Here is a 12,406-nt window from a genome sequence, read left to right as displayed (position 1 = left end):
GTGAGTTTCTGCAAATAAAATGTGTTTTGCACCTTGTGAAGTTGGGTTGGAAAGAATGAAGAAAGGAAGCACTCAAGCCTCATGGATATGTTCCACAAAACTTTTATTAAACAACAACAACAAAGGCTTGGTTATAAACAACACCAAGGGGCCCGGGAGTGTAGCTCACTGGTGGAATAATTATTCAGCACATAATTATTGAGCACATACAAAGCCATGGGTCCTATCCCAGAGCCGCAAGGAAACAGAAATGCAAACCGCCAAAGCTACAGGGAACAAAGGTTCAGTCCTGCTGTTTGGTTCTCGAGGCTTCCGCGTTGGCACGGAGCACAGCCCCCGGGGAAGGGTACGGGCGCTGCTGGAAGAGAGGCCCAGCTGCTGTGGTGTCAGCCCCAGTCTTGGCCTCATTCCTCTTGGGTAGTCCTGTCGACCATGTGCCCCTGGCGACAGCAGAGAAGTAGAGTACAACAAGAAGGTTCAGTGGCCATCCCTTAACTGCCCAAGATTAAGACATGGGAAGAAAGAGACAAAAGGGAAAGGTACTACTTACAGGCATGCTGGTAGTCCCGAAACCAGAGGTTCACTTACCGGGGTGCATCTGAGTATGAGCTGGGGTCCATGGGATCTAATTCTTCATCTTTCCGGCTTGTCGCTATAAAAATAAGTAGCAGGACAAGGTTTTCACTTGAGACCCAAGGAGCTCCTCCTCAAAGGAAGAAATATTACCAAAGGCTACCATGGCCCACAGCACCCTTTAGAAGCCAAGGTCTAAGCATCAACTAGACATTCTGTGCCCTGGTACCTCACTTGACTCATCCAAATCCCAACCTCATCTGCTCACCTTTCTTGTTCTTGGGGTAAGGAGCCAGTTCCTCTCTGCGATGGTGGCGCCGGTCTTTGCCATCTTCCCGGTCCGCTTTGTCAAATGCCCGCTCTCGTTCCCTGTCCCGATCTCTCTCTCTGTCAACTTTGTCATAGTTCCGCTCTCGTTCTCGGTCAGACTTCTCGTGATTTCGGTCTGCCTTCTCATGGCTCCTGTCTGGCTTCTCATGACTACGATCTGACTTCTCATGGTTTCTGTCAACCTTTTCAAGATTCCGGTCCGACTTGTCCTCAGCATCTATGGTAACACAGAAGTCCTAGAGCCCCTCTCTTACACATATGGCCTCTTTAGTCTCTCTCTGAACTGCAAGGATTACTGAAACAGCCCTGTATTTGCCAACTCACCTGCATTATTGTTCCTGATTTTCTTGGCAGATTTGCTAACAACAAAGTTAGGATCATGCGGTGAGAGCCAGGACACGAGATCTGTCTCCACATTCCAATAGTAAGGGAGTCCACTGTGGGCAGTGAGAGAGAAGGAGTGTCAGCTCAGGTGTCCCTTATACTGTCTCCTCAACCTGTGCCCAGATCTGCTTCGTGGTCCCACACATAGATTTCTTCTCTCAACCCACAATAAGAGAGAACATTGGAAAGGCAAAACCAGCTGTCCCTCCCACCTCATGTTGGTAGGCTCACCAAGAAGGGTCAAACACCTTGTACCAGCTCGGTGGCAGACCCTCTATCCGGGTGGCCTCGTAGTCAACAGGATCATCATCGTAGTCTTCAGCAATAATCTCTTCCTCTGGCTCTGGAAGAATGGGTAAGGAGAGATGCAGTTTAATTACCTGATGGTGGTGGTTTCTCCTCCTATACTCAGGATTTGGATACATGACTGACCACTCACATCTATACCACCAAGCAGGGAAGACACAGGAGCATATGCTTGGAGTTAAAAATCTTCACAAGTTTGACATCCAATCAATTCCTGAGTTCAGATACCACGTGGCATTGTATTATCCCAACCTACTTCAATGAAATGGGTTTGAACAGCGGGGGTTTGCCTAAGATAATGGCTACTCTATCCATCTTCTGAACCGCAATGGGTTTCTGGGTCATGTATAGTGGACAGTAAAGAAGTAATCTAAATATTGCTCCTAGGGACTGCTATACAGAAAGCCTGCAGCAGATGTCTAGTGATGGTAGAATAAAGATGGTGTCTATTATCAGCCCAGTGCCTGGCCATCAGTAAGCCCATAACAGATTTCAGCTCTGGGTATAGCTAACAATAAAATGCACATGCCTACAGCATCATAGTAACACCAAAAGAGATGCCCATGTTGCTAATAAAATAAACACTATCAGCAGTGGGCTCAGTACTCAAAAGACTTAAAAGAAACACTAATGATATGGGGTTTGCCTGAAACCCTGGATTCATACCCTACCACTACCAAGAAAACAAATAGCAATGTTCATTATTAGCACTATTAGGCACAAAGTCTACGTCTGGCACAAAGTAGTCTTGTTAAAGATGTCAGTTATCCATACAGTATGATGTACTTTCCCCCATTGTATTTACTATCTGCAAAAATGTGTAATTAGCAGCTACTAATACAGTAAATCTAACTGACATTTTTGACTGCTGACATATCATATGTGCCAGCACCTAGGCAGCCCCCAATGAATGTTAATAGGTTATGGTGCCCATCACCAAAGTACCTCTGCTGAGTTAAACCACAGAGTATCAGCATCTTGTCGCTGTATTTGGCACATAGGAGACAGCAGGATATATCAGATGTCATTTTTAATAAATACTGGCCTAGTGTGGTAGTGCAGACCTTTAACCCTAGCATTAGGGAAGTAGAAACAGGCAGATCTCTGTGAATTCAAAGCTAGCCTGATAACACAATGAGTCCTAGGCCTGCCAGAACCAGAGTGAGACCATGTCTCAAATATCAACTAATTAAATACCATGTAATCATGGATTTATTTTAGTTATTTTCTGGTATATATATTTTTAAATTTGGCCTGGAATTCACTATGTAAACCAGGCTGTCTCCTGTGATCGCTTTTGCCTACCCTGGCCATGTTGGGATTACAAATGAATGCCACTATACTTAGCTTTACTTATTTATTTCTTTAATTTAATTTTATTTATTTATTTATTTTTGAAGACCGGGTCTTGCCAAATTGCCATGTCTAGCCTTGACCTCCTGGGCTCATGCCATCTTTGTAGCTCAGTCTCCTTAGTAGCGGAGACTATTTGTGCCGTGTCCACTTGATTTATGAATTAAATTCAATCCTTCCAGCCTTACACTTCACACAGTACCTACCAACCACAAAGGAGTAATGGGTATCAGAAAAATTATAGACGATGCCTGCCAGGCCATGCAAGATATCAAGTATCCAAAAACAAGGTTCCTGTGGGAGATATATTTCAATAGTAGAGCACATCCAAGAGCTTTGGTTTGACCCCAGCAGTACAAGAGGGTGGGGGAGGGGAGGTGTGTACGCTTGAGCTTCAGATAGCACATGCACCTAGGTTCGAAGGGGGAGGGGGGAGGGAAGAGCGGAGAAAGGTGGGGAATAAAGAATAGAATAAATAAAATGGCCCATGGCAGATGGATTTACTTTTAGTTTCCTCACCCGGCTCCAAATGTTTGAGGATACCCCTCTTCGCCAAGCGGGTCTGTAGCGCAACAGGGAGCGGCATAGTGGGTGGCTGACCAGACCTAGAAACTGACAAGACAGTACTGAAAGGCAAATCCGATGAACATTTCAATCAGGATATACAGTAACCAAGCACCACGCAACTGCGTGTGCTCATTTGACCCCCACCTACCTAACTGCACCAGTAGCTGGAAGAGCAGAAAATGTGTGCTAAAAGATGAAAGGGATTCGTAGCGGTACGGCCAGAACTAGTGTCACCAGAACTCTACGGACCTAGGCACTGGAGACCGGATGGACCAAAGACCCAGTTCCTCTCTAGACCGAGGCTCCACCCATTGCCCAAGGGACCAAGAACCACACACCCGCAACCCAGAAATGGGATCACCCAACGTTCCACAAAGTCCACACGGTGGGCGGAACCAAGGCGCTAGAATGGGGGGGAGATAAAATGCCAACGCCATCTCCCGCTTTAAAAGAAAACTTACACCCAGGCTTTACCGGTACAACTTTGCGGTTAGTCAAAGTCTGTCACCTGCCCTTCTCTCTCTCGTTGTCAAAACGCTTACCAACACCGAAGAAGTCTTGTTTTAAGGCACAACACGCTCCTCGACTCTCCCCAGGTACAATTAACTGGTCGACTCCGGGGCTTACAGAGAACGGATGTGGCCCGCCTGGCTAGCCAATAAGAGCGCGCCGTTGGCCTTACGTAAGCAGAGAAAAACCAGTTGTTTCCTTGGTGTACGCAAGGCGCCTCAGCGTTTGTGGGCGTTTCGGAGCAGGGGCTGGGGGAGTGGCTCTCCCGCTCGACAGACTGCTCCGGGCCGGACTCTGGCGCCATGGAGGAGTACGCACGCGAACCTTGGTACGGCGGAGGGCACAGGCTTCGGGACAGTCAGCGCGACTCTCAGGCGGACCGCGGGAGGCGGGCGGGGAAGGCAGGGACTGCAATGTCAAAGTCCCTGACGCGGGAGGCTTGGAAACTTCACTGCCACAGTGCATCCGGCATGGCCCCTCCCACTCGGACTTCGTCAAAAAACCGCCACAGCGGAGTGTCCCAGTAGGTGCGGTGTGAGACAAACTACGACACTGTTGCTCTAGCTCTTCTCCTAGACCCTTTTTGTGAGCCAAAAGAGAAACGCCGGGCAGATCCATTCCGTCGGCGAGGGAGGAAAGGCGTGGAGCCAATATCCACAGGGTTTCCTCGCGTGGCTCTGCCCAGGCTGGTTTCTGACATCGGATAGGGCATGTGTGAGCCCACTGTGGGCTAAGAGATAGGGACCTGGGTCTTCCGCACGGCCTTTTGATTTTTCCGTTTTAGGTTTTAAAAGGACACAAGGTACAGGGCTTCCTTGGACGTGCTTTTTGTGTCAGAGAACCGAGTGCCAACCACCCTGCTCATATTTTACTTAAATAACCTTAGCTAGTTAACACTATTGAAACCTGACAAGACAACTCTTTGTACTGATTTTTGATAGTAACAAAAACCATTTTGATTTTGGCTCCTGGGTCTAGCATTTGAGGGACTTGATTCTTCAACTATCCCACTAAAACTCTAGAAATACTGTGTTGTCAGAAACAGTCTTAGAGGCGAAAAGTGTATACCTCAGTGGTAGAGCAGTTGATTTAAGCAACGGGTGTGTGGGGGGGGGGTCTAACTTCCAAAGCCATTTGATGTTTGATAACAAAAACAGTTTGGTTGATGCTTGCTTGTAATCAAGGGAACTATTCTGCCAGTAATAAGCCCAGCTTTGGAAGGCTATGTGGTGAAGACACATCCCCTATCTCAAAAAAAAATTTTTTTCCCTCACTTTTGTTCCACAGATAGATTTACAAACCTTCTCTTTTAGGTTTTCTATGTTTGTTTGAGACAGGGTCTCACTATAAAGCCCTGACTGGCCTGGAACTGAGTAGATTAGGCTGGCCTCAAACACACAGATCTACCCTCCTCTGCCTCCGGACTGCTGGTAAGAAAGGCATGTGCCACAATACCCAGTGTCCTCATTTAGAGCCCAGGTTTGATTCCTACCTGGTGATCCTCCTGCCTCAGCCTTCCAAGTGTTGATTACAAATATACAGAACCACATCTGGTTTTCCTTTCAGGCCTTATGGAGCGTATAAAAACTGTCCAGACTAATTTGTTGTTATCCGAGGCTCTCCATATCAGTCATGGGCTTCCCAGTTTGGTTCTCCAAGCAGAGCAGGGTCTCCTATTAACCCGATCTTTTCCTTCCTGCTTGCAGCCCATGGCGAATTGTGGATGACTGTGGTGGAGCCTTCACCATGGGTGTCATTGGCGGTGGAGTCTTCCAGGCTGTCAAGGGCTTTCGAAATGCCCCTGTTGTGAGTTGGGCCCTCCCCCAATGGTGTGGGAATCTGCTGTCTTGATGATATAGAGTACTGTTCTGAGCACACTGGACATTCTGATGATTGTTCACCTACTGTGTGCTGGGCCTGGCTCCTGAGGCTAGGATTTGAGGAACTCTATTCTTCAACTCTCCAGCTAGAACCCTGTAAAATTCTGTAGTGTCAGAAACATTCTTAGGGAATTATATAGCTTGGTGGTAGAGCAGTTGATTTAAGTGAGGGGGGGGGTCCTAGGTTCTATCCTTAGCATTAGAATAAAAAGAAAATGGTTAGTATCAAATTTTAAATGTATATGTAACATAGATTTTACCTCAAGACAGTCTTTGGATTAAAATTTTCTATAGATGGGTGATGGTGGCACACGCCTTTAATCCCAGCCCTCGAGAGATAGAGGCAGTCAGATCTGTGAGTTGAACCAGGGCAGCACAGAGAAATCCTAGCTCCAAAAAAAAAAAAAAAAAAAAAAAAAAAAAAAAACTCTATATAGGAAGATAACAGGCGTTTGACAGAACAACCTTTAAACTAAGGGGAGGGTAATATAATTTTACCTTTTCTTTGAACTCCACCCCTTAAAGATAGAAGGCTCAGTGAATTTGGCTTCCCAAGCATGAGGACCCAAGTTTGATTCCCCAACACCTATGTAAAAGCCAGGCATCCTTGCATGTGCCTATAACCCCAGTGGTGGAGGTGATGGGACACAAAGCGGGTATATGTATCCCAAGAGCTTGCTTGTCAGTCAGCCTAGCTAGAAGTAGGTTCGGTGAGATACTCTGACCTCCACATGGTCACACACCCACATAGTCATGTGTATATACCATACAGGACACACACAAACCATTTTATGTAGCACAGGTTGGGACAGAACTTCAAATCATCCTGTCTTGGATTTCCAAGTGCTGGGATTACTGGCATCTGATAACATGCCTTGGTCTGTATTTAAGCTTTTTGTGTTTCTTTGAGCCTTCCTCAGCTCCTGGAACTCCCTTTCCTGGGTCTTTGTCCAGACTTCTCATTCTTGAGTCTTCACATATATTGCGCCCTACTTTTTTCCCCTGCTGTAAGGAATGGAAGTTGGCGCCTCCATCCTCCCATCCTGCATGCTAAGAATGTACCCGATTGCAGAGCTGCAGCCTCGGCCTCCTTCATATGTTCCTTCTCTAATAACGCTTTGCTCCTCACTCGCTGTCACTCTTCTTTATTCTCTTCCCACTAGGTCGGTGGTTCTTTTTTTCTTACAACTTTATTTAAAAAAGAGATACATATACAGATTTTTAAAGGCATTTTGGCATAAATCTATATGAATATATTTTTTCAGTACTTGATTTTTTAAAGGTTTGATAGCATGCATTGAAATCTTACAAGTTACCATAAGCATAAAGTACATGTAAAACCAAACATAACATGGAAACAGTCAAAGTGTTCTTGGTGTGTATAGATTAAACATAATGATTTTTTGAATATCAAAAATTGCCACAAGTCTATATTCTTAGCTCTTGAGTTATTAATGATTTAAGGTCCAGGTGTACCACACTCTGAGAGGGTGCTATACACTTATTGTTTTTCTAAGAAGGACTGAGGCTTCCACTTTTTTTTTTTTGAGCTTCATATGGCCTGTGAGTTGTTTCTGGGGTGTTCAGGGCTTTCTGGGGTTAGTATCCCATTATCAGTGATGCATGTTATGTCTGTTCTTTTGTGACTGGGTTATCTCACTCAGGATGATATTCTCTAGATGCATCCATTTTCTTAAGAATTTCGTTAAGTCATTGTTTCTGGTGGCTGAGTAGTACTCCATTGTGTAAATGTACCACAATTTTTATATCCATTCATCTACTGAAGGGCATCTGGGAGGTCGGTGGCCCAGCTAAAAGAACATATCCCACAGACAGGATAGTCTCCGCTCCAGTTGTTTGGGACCCACTGTTTTGATTCAGGATTTCTCTGTGTAACCCTAGCTGTCCTGGAACTACCTCTATAGACTAGACTGGTTTCGAACTCACAGAGATCCACCTGCCTTTGCCTCCCAAGTGCTGGGATTGAAGGCATGCACCACCACATTTCTCAACCCAATTAAAGGTCTGAGTTTTGTGACCCTTTAATAAAGTTAGTTCCTCGTGGTGGTGACCCCTGACCATAAAATTATTTTATTGCTACTATATAAAAGTTCATGTAATTTTGCTAGTGTTATGAATCATAATGTAAATATCTGTGTTTTCTGATGGTCTTAGGCGACCCCTGTGGAAGGGTCATTTCACCAAAAGGGGGTCAGAACCCATGAGAGGAGAACTGCGCTCTAGATTGCATTTTGCTGCCTGAAGCTGTCTTACTTGCTTACGGTCTGTTTCTGCCACTACTTGGTGCACTCACCCTGAGAGGACAGGGCCCTTGTTCCTTGTACCCCTGTGTATAAAGTGAAGCCTGACATGTATCTGCTCATTGTATATTGAACGAGTGAGTGAAGGAATAAAACTGAGCAACCTCACTCTGAGAATATCTGTTGGATTTACTCTCCATCTTCCTGGTTCTTTGACTGCTGTTATGCAACTAATAGCTTTCCCATGTCACCTTCTTGATTGCAGTGCTGGGCATAGAAGGACCCTGAGCCTTGTTCATTGTGGGCATGTGCTCTACCACTGAGGACCCCAGCACCCCTTCCTTATGCAGCCTAGAAAGCCTGCCTCCCAGTGAGTGGCCTTACCCCTACCCTAACACCTCTCCTTGCTTTCTCCAGGGAATGCGACACCGGTTCAGAGGTAGTATCAACGCCGTGAGGATACGAGCACCCCAGATTGGAGGTGAGATTGGGGCGCTATAAAGACTTGTTAGGAACGATGAGGATAGTTGATCCTTTGAGGTTAGACTGTAATTTACAGGTCCAGATTCTAACTCAAAGTCTGACCTCAACTTCCCACCATGGTGACAGTTCCAACTGTTTAATATGAAAGGACATGATTATGTATTCTGCAGTTGATTTGTTTTTGAGACATGGTCTCTCTGTGTAGCCCTGGCTGTCCTGGAACTCACTCTGTAGATCAGGCTGGCCTTGCAGAGATTCTCCTACCCCTACCTCTACCTCTTCCTTCCAAGTTCTAGGACTGAAGGGGTGCACTACCAAGCCTGGGATCTTCTGCACTTTAAATCCAGATCCTGTCTCTTCCCTGTTAGGTGACCTGATGCTAGTAGCTGTCTTCCTCCAAGTTTCATCTCATGATGACAGCATTGACCACCAAATTGGTAGTTTTAAAAAGAATTCACTAGGTGCACTAGCTGCCAGTCCCTATGCTAAGGCCTTCGGTTTAATTTAAAGTTGCAGAAGTCAGCTAACACAGACTACCTGAAATAAATATTAGAACCCCCAGTAAACATTTTGACTTCAGGTTGAGAATGCCTATCCAAAATGTTTGAGACCAAAAGCTTCCCTTGTCAGAGGCTTTTGGATTTTTACAGTACTTGAATATGCATAATAAGATATTTTAGGGATGAGACCCAAGTTTAAACATAAAGTTGTGTTTTATGTACAGCTTATTTATATATCTTGAATATCTTTCTCTTTTTGGAACAGGTCTCGCTCTGTAACCCAGGCTGGCGTCAAACACAATCCTCTGCCTCAGTCTTTCAAGTATTAAGATGACAGGTGTGAGCCATGCCCAGCTCTTTTTAAAAATTAATTAACTTACTTTGAGATTCCAGGGATTGGACCTGTTGTCAGTTTTGTATCTAGCCAAAATGTTGTTTGAAACACTATAGACAAATGCATTTTTTTCTTGGTTTATAGTAGGGCTAGATTGAGCATGCTAGACAAGCGCTCTATCAGTCGCTGAAACAGATTCCTAGTGGAGTCTTGAGACTGGGAATGTAGCTTAGCACCACAATGTACCTGTACAAGTACAAAATGTACTTGCCTAGCAGCACAAAGCCCTGGATTCAGTCGTCAGCACTGCATTAAAAACTGGGTATGGCAGTGCCCACTTGTAAGCTTGGCATTTAAGCGATGCAGGCCGATGAATCAGAACTTCAAGGTTATCCTTGGCTACATAGCAAGTTTGAGGGCAACCTTGACTATGTGAGATACTGTAGGGAGAAATGGGGGTGTCAGGATGTGGCCTAGTGGTAAAGCACTTAACTAATGTGTGAAGCCCTGAGGTCCATTCCTACCACCACGAAAACAGAACAAAAACGACAAATAGAGGGAGCTTTCTTTCTGCGTTGTCCAGGATGGTCTCAAACTTAGGCTCCAGTGATCCGCCTTCTGTAGCTCCTCAGCCTCCCATGTAGCTGTGACTGTCGGTGCATACCACCCCACCAGCTAATTTTATAGCAGTGTATTTGGTTCTCTTGCGTCAAAAAACAGTAAAGACTGTTCTATGTCACACGAGGTCAGGTATGAAATCCTCTGCTTCTGATATCACGATCATGCGCAAAAACTTGTAAAATTTTGAAGCCCTTTGGATTTCTAGATTTTGAGCATTTAGTGATATATATTGTGTTCTGGCTTTCCTGCCCTGTTTTCCTTCTCCCAGAAATCAAAATGAAAACTCCAAATCCACATGGTATTTACAGGGTGGAAGCTGCTGCATTGAAAGCTGTATGGATGGTTAATCTGCTCGTGTCCATTTCCTAAATAAAAGTGAAAGGATTTTGATGGTAACTACAGCCCCAATCAAATGGAGCTTCTCACAGTGGGAAAGACAAAGTGTCCCTAGTGGTCTGACACCTGTCTTTGCATCCGGACTTTCTTCCTTCTTGTATTTAGTGCTGAGGTTGTAACCCATGGCTTCCATTCTAATCCCAACCCACTTCCTGTTTTGGAGACAAGCCTTCACTGTCTAACTCTGCAGTCCTCCTACCTGAGCTTTCCAGGTGCTGGGATTATACCATATCCTGGTCGTGTTTATTTGTTTAGTGGTGGGGAGAAATCACCCTAGGCAAGCAAGCAGTCTACCACTGAGCCACATCTCCAGTTTCCACACTCTTTCTTGGCCAGTCTTCACACCTTGGAAGTTTCCAGATGTTGAAATACATGGAGTCTCAGAATGTCTGATTCGGACTCTATCCCCCTACAGGTAGCTTTGCAGTATGGGGAGGCCTGTTTTCCACCATCGACTGCGGCCTGGTCCGCCTGCGGGGCAAAGAAGACCCCTGGAACTCCATCACCAGTGGAGCGCTGACTGGAGCCGTGCTGGCTGCGCGCAGTGAGTGCCTCAAACCCCTAACCCCAGTCCTTGCCCTGTTCTGCCTGCCCTTCCTCAGCAAGTGTATCTTTCTGTCCCCAGGTGGTCCGCTGGCCATGGTGGGCTCTGCGATGATGGGGGGCATCTTGCTGGCCCTCATTGAGGGTGTTGGCATCCTTCTCACCCGCTACACTGCCCAGCAGTTCCGCAATGGTGAGGACCTGGTGGGCAATGGTCAGGGAGAGTCAGGAAGCACTGTCCGCCTTCTCCATGCTTCCTCACCTCATTACCTCATTCTGTCCTCTCCAGCACCCCCATTCTTGGAGGACCCCAGCCAGCTAACTCCTAAAGAGGGAGCTCCGACCCCAGGTTACCCCAACTACCAACAGTACCATTGAGGAAGCCGCTGCCTGCCCCTGCCTCCGTGGGAGCTGCTCTTCAGGTCCCTCCTGGATGATCTACCTCCAAGGGAGGACTGGCTCCTACATAGCTCTGAGACCTTCATAGAGGGCCTCTGTTCTACTCTCTTGTTTTGTGGTAGGGGTGGGGGCACCCCAGCAGCCTTGTCACATGGGTTCCCTTTTTGTGTCTCAGGGCATCCCAGCTTCACACATGTAACAGCTCTCTCACCCCAGACCCCTTGTGTGGCACCCTGATGAATGTTTAAAGCCAGTTCTGAAATGTCTGTGTATGTACGTCTTTAGTCACCCAGATGACCCCCTCCTCAGGAGAGGGGACTTGGAAAGTCTAGGTTTTAAACTTCTACAATTAATGGGTTCTAAGGAATTTTTTTTTTGTTTGGTACAGGGGAGTGGGAGAAAGAAACGGGCTCTCACTGTATTGTCTAAACTGGACTTGAACTTGTCTGGTGCTATCACACCCAGCCTCTAGTAAAGGTTTACAGAATAAATGAGCAAGGGAAGTAAGAGTCACAAAGATAAACTGGACACATGCATAAATGTGGTTAGGGGCCTAGACATGCATCCAGCAAACGGAAGAAGCACAAGGTTTGCCGGGTGCATGTGTATGCCATGTAGACATACTCTGGACCCTTCTTGTACGAGCTTCCCATGGAGAGAATGGGAAACCAACCTTGTAAGAAAAGCCTTTGCCCTTGGTGTACTAGTGCACACCTTTAATCCCAGCACAGAGCGGCGCAGAGGCGGGCAGATCTCTTGTGAGTTTAAGGACAGCCCAGGCTACAGAGGATGTTCCAGGACAGCCAGGGCTGTTAACTCAGAACCCTGTCTCGAAAAACAGAAGCAAAAAGAAGCCTTTCTAAAATATCAGTCATTTTTTTAAAAGTTCCATTTGCAAAATAAAATCAAACAAACAATAAAACACAATCTACTCGGCCCCCTAACAGCTCTGGAGTGGAGGTCCAG

At 46.1% G+C, this 12,406-nt stretch overlaps 2 protein-coding genes across 8 annotated transcripts; one reads left to right on the top strand and one right to left on the bottom strand.

Moving 5' to 3' along the window:
* Positions 1-86: 86 nt before the first annotated feature.
* Positions 87-4,127, bottom strand: PQBP1 (polyglutamine binding protein 1). 7 transcript variants are annotated; one of them, XM_080910642.1, is made up of 7 exons: positions 4,056-4,127; positions 3,451-3,558; positions 1,519-1,630; positions 1,228-1,340; positions 842-1,120; positions 589-652; positions 87-440 (listed from the first exon to the last, which is right to left on the bottom strand). In XM_080910642.1, exons 2-7 carry the CDS (start codon positions 3,530-3,532, stop codon positions 284-286), a joined length of 807 nt encoding a protein of 268 aa, XP_080766768.1. In that variant the 5' UTR covers positions 3,533-3,558; positions 4,056-4,127; the 3' UTR covers positions 87-283. The 7 variants fall into 7 exon arrangements, with proteins under 7 accessions (XP_080766768.1, XP_080766772.1, XP_080766770.1 ...); XM_080910646.1 differs by having other exon boundaries at positions 3,466-3,558; XM_080910644.1 differs by having other exon boundaries at positions 3,451-3,572; positions 4,056-4,126.
* Positions 4,128-4,230: 103 nt separating this feature from the next.
* Positions 4,231-12,018, top strand: TIMM17B (translocase of inner mitochondrial membrane 17B). Its single transcript, XM_080910776.1, has 6 exons — positions 4,231-4,351; positions 5,730-5,829; positions 8,582-8,645; positions 10,914-11,042; positions 11,124-11,234; positions 11,331-12,018. Exons 1-6 carry the CDS (start codon positions 4,326-4,328, stop codon positions 11,417-11,419), a joined length of 519 nt encoding a protein of 172 aa, XP_080766902.1. The 5' UTR covers positions 4,231-4,325; the 3' UTR covers positions 11,420-12,018.
* Positions 12,019-12,406: the final 388 nt, after the last annotated feature.

Source organism: Micromys minutus, assembly GCF_963924665.1.
Source record: "Micromys minutus genome assembly, chromosome: X".
NCBI lineage: Eukaryota > Metazoa > Chordata > Mammalia > Rodentia > Muridae > Micromys > Micromys minutus.
The sequence above is the reverse complement of the archived record's forward strand: the minus strand, read 5'-3'. Positions and strand labels throughout refer to the sequence as shown.

Bases quoted from the DNA above. Each gene is read 5' to 3' on its own strand.
- PQBP1 (XM_080910642.1), bottom strand. From the start codon at position 3,532: ATGCCGCTCCCTGTTGCGCTACAGACCCGCTTGGCGAAGAGGGGTATC. The intron at 1,631-3,450 runs GTAAATCCATCT...CCATTCTTCCAG, and splicing joins GCCGGGTGAGGAAACTAAAA to AGCCAGAGGAAGAGATTATT. The intron at 653-841 runs GTGAGCAGATGA...TTATTTTTATAG, and splicing joins TTACCCCAAGAACAAGAAAG to CGACAAGCCGGAAAGATGAA.
- TIMM17B (XM_080910776.1), top strand. From the start codon at position 4,326: ATGGAGGAGTACGCACGCGAACCTTG. The intron at 4,352-5,729 runs GTACGGCGGAGG...TCCTGCTTGCAG, and splicing joins GAGTACGCACGCGAACCTTG to CCCATGGCGAATTGTGGATG. The intron at 5,830-8,581 runs GTGAGTTGGGCC...TGCTTTCTCCAG, and splicing joins GCTTTCGAAATGCCCCTGTT to GGAATGCGACACCGGTTCAG.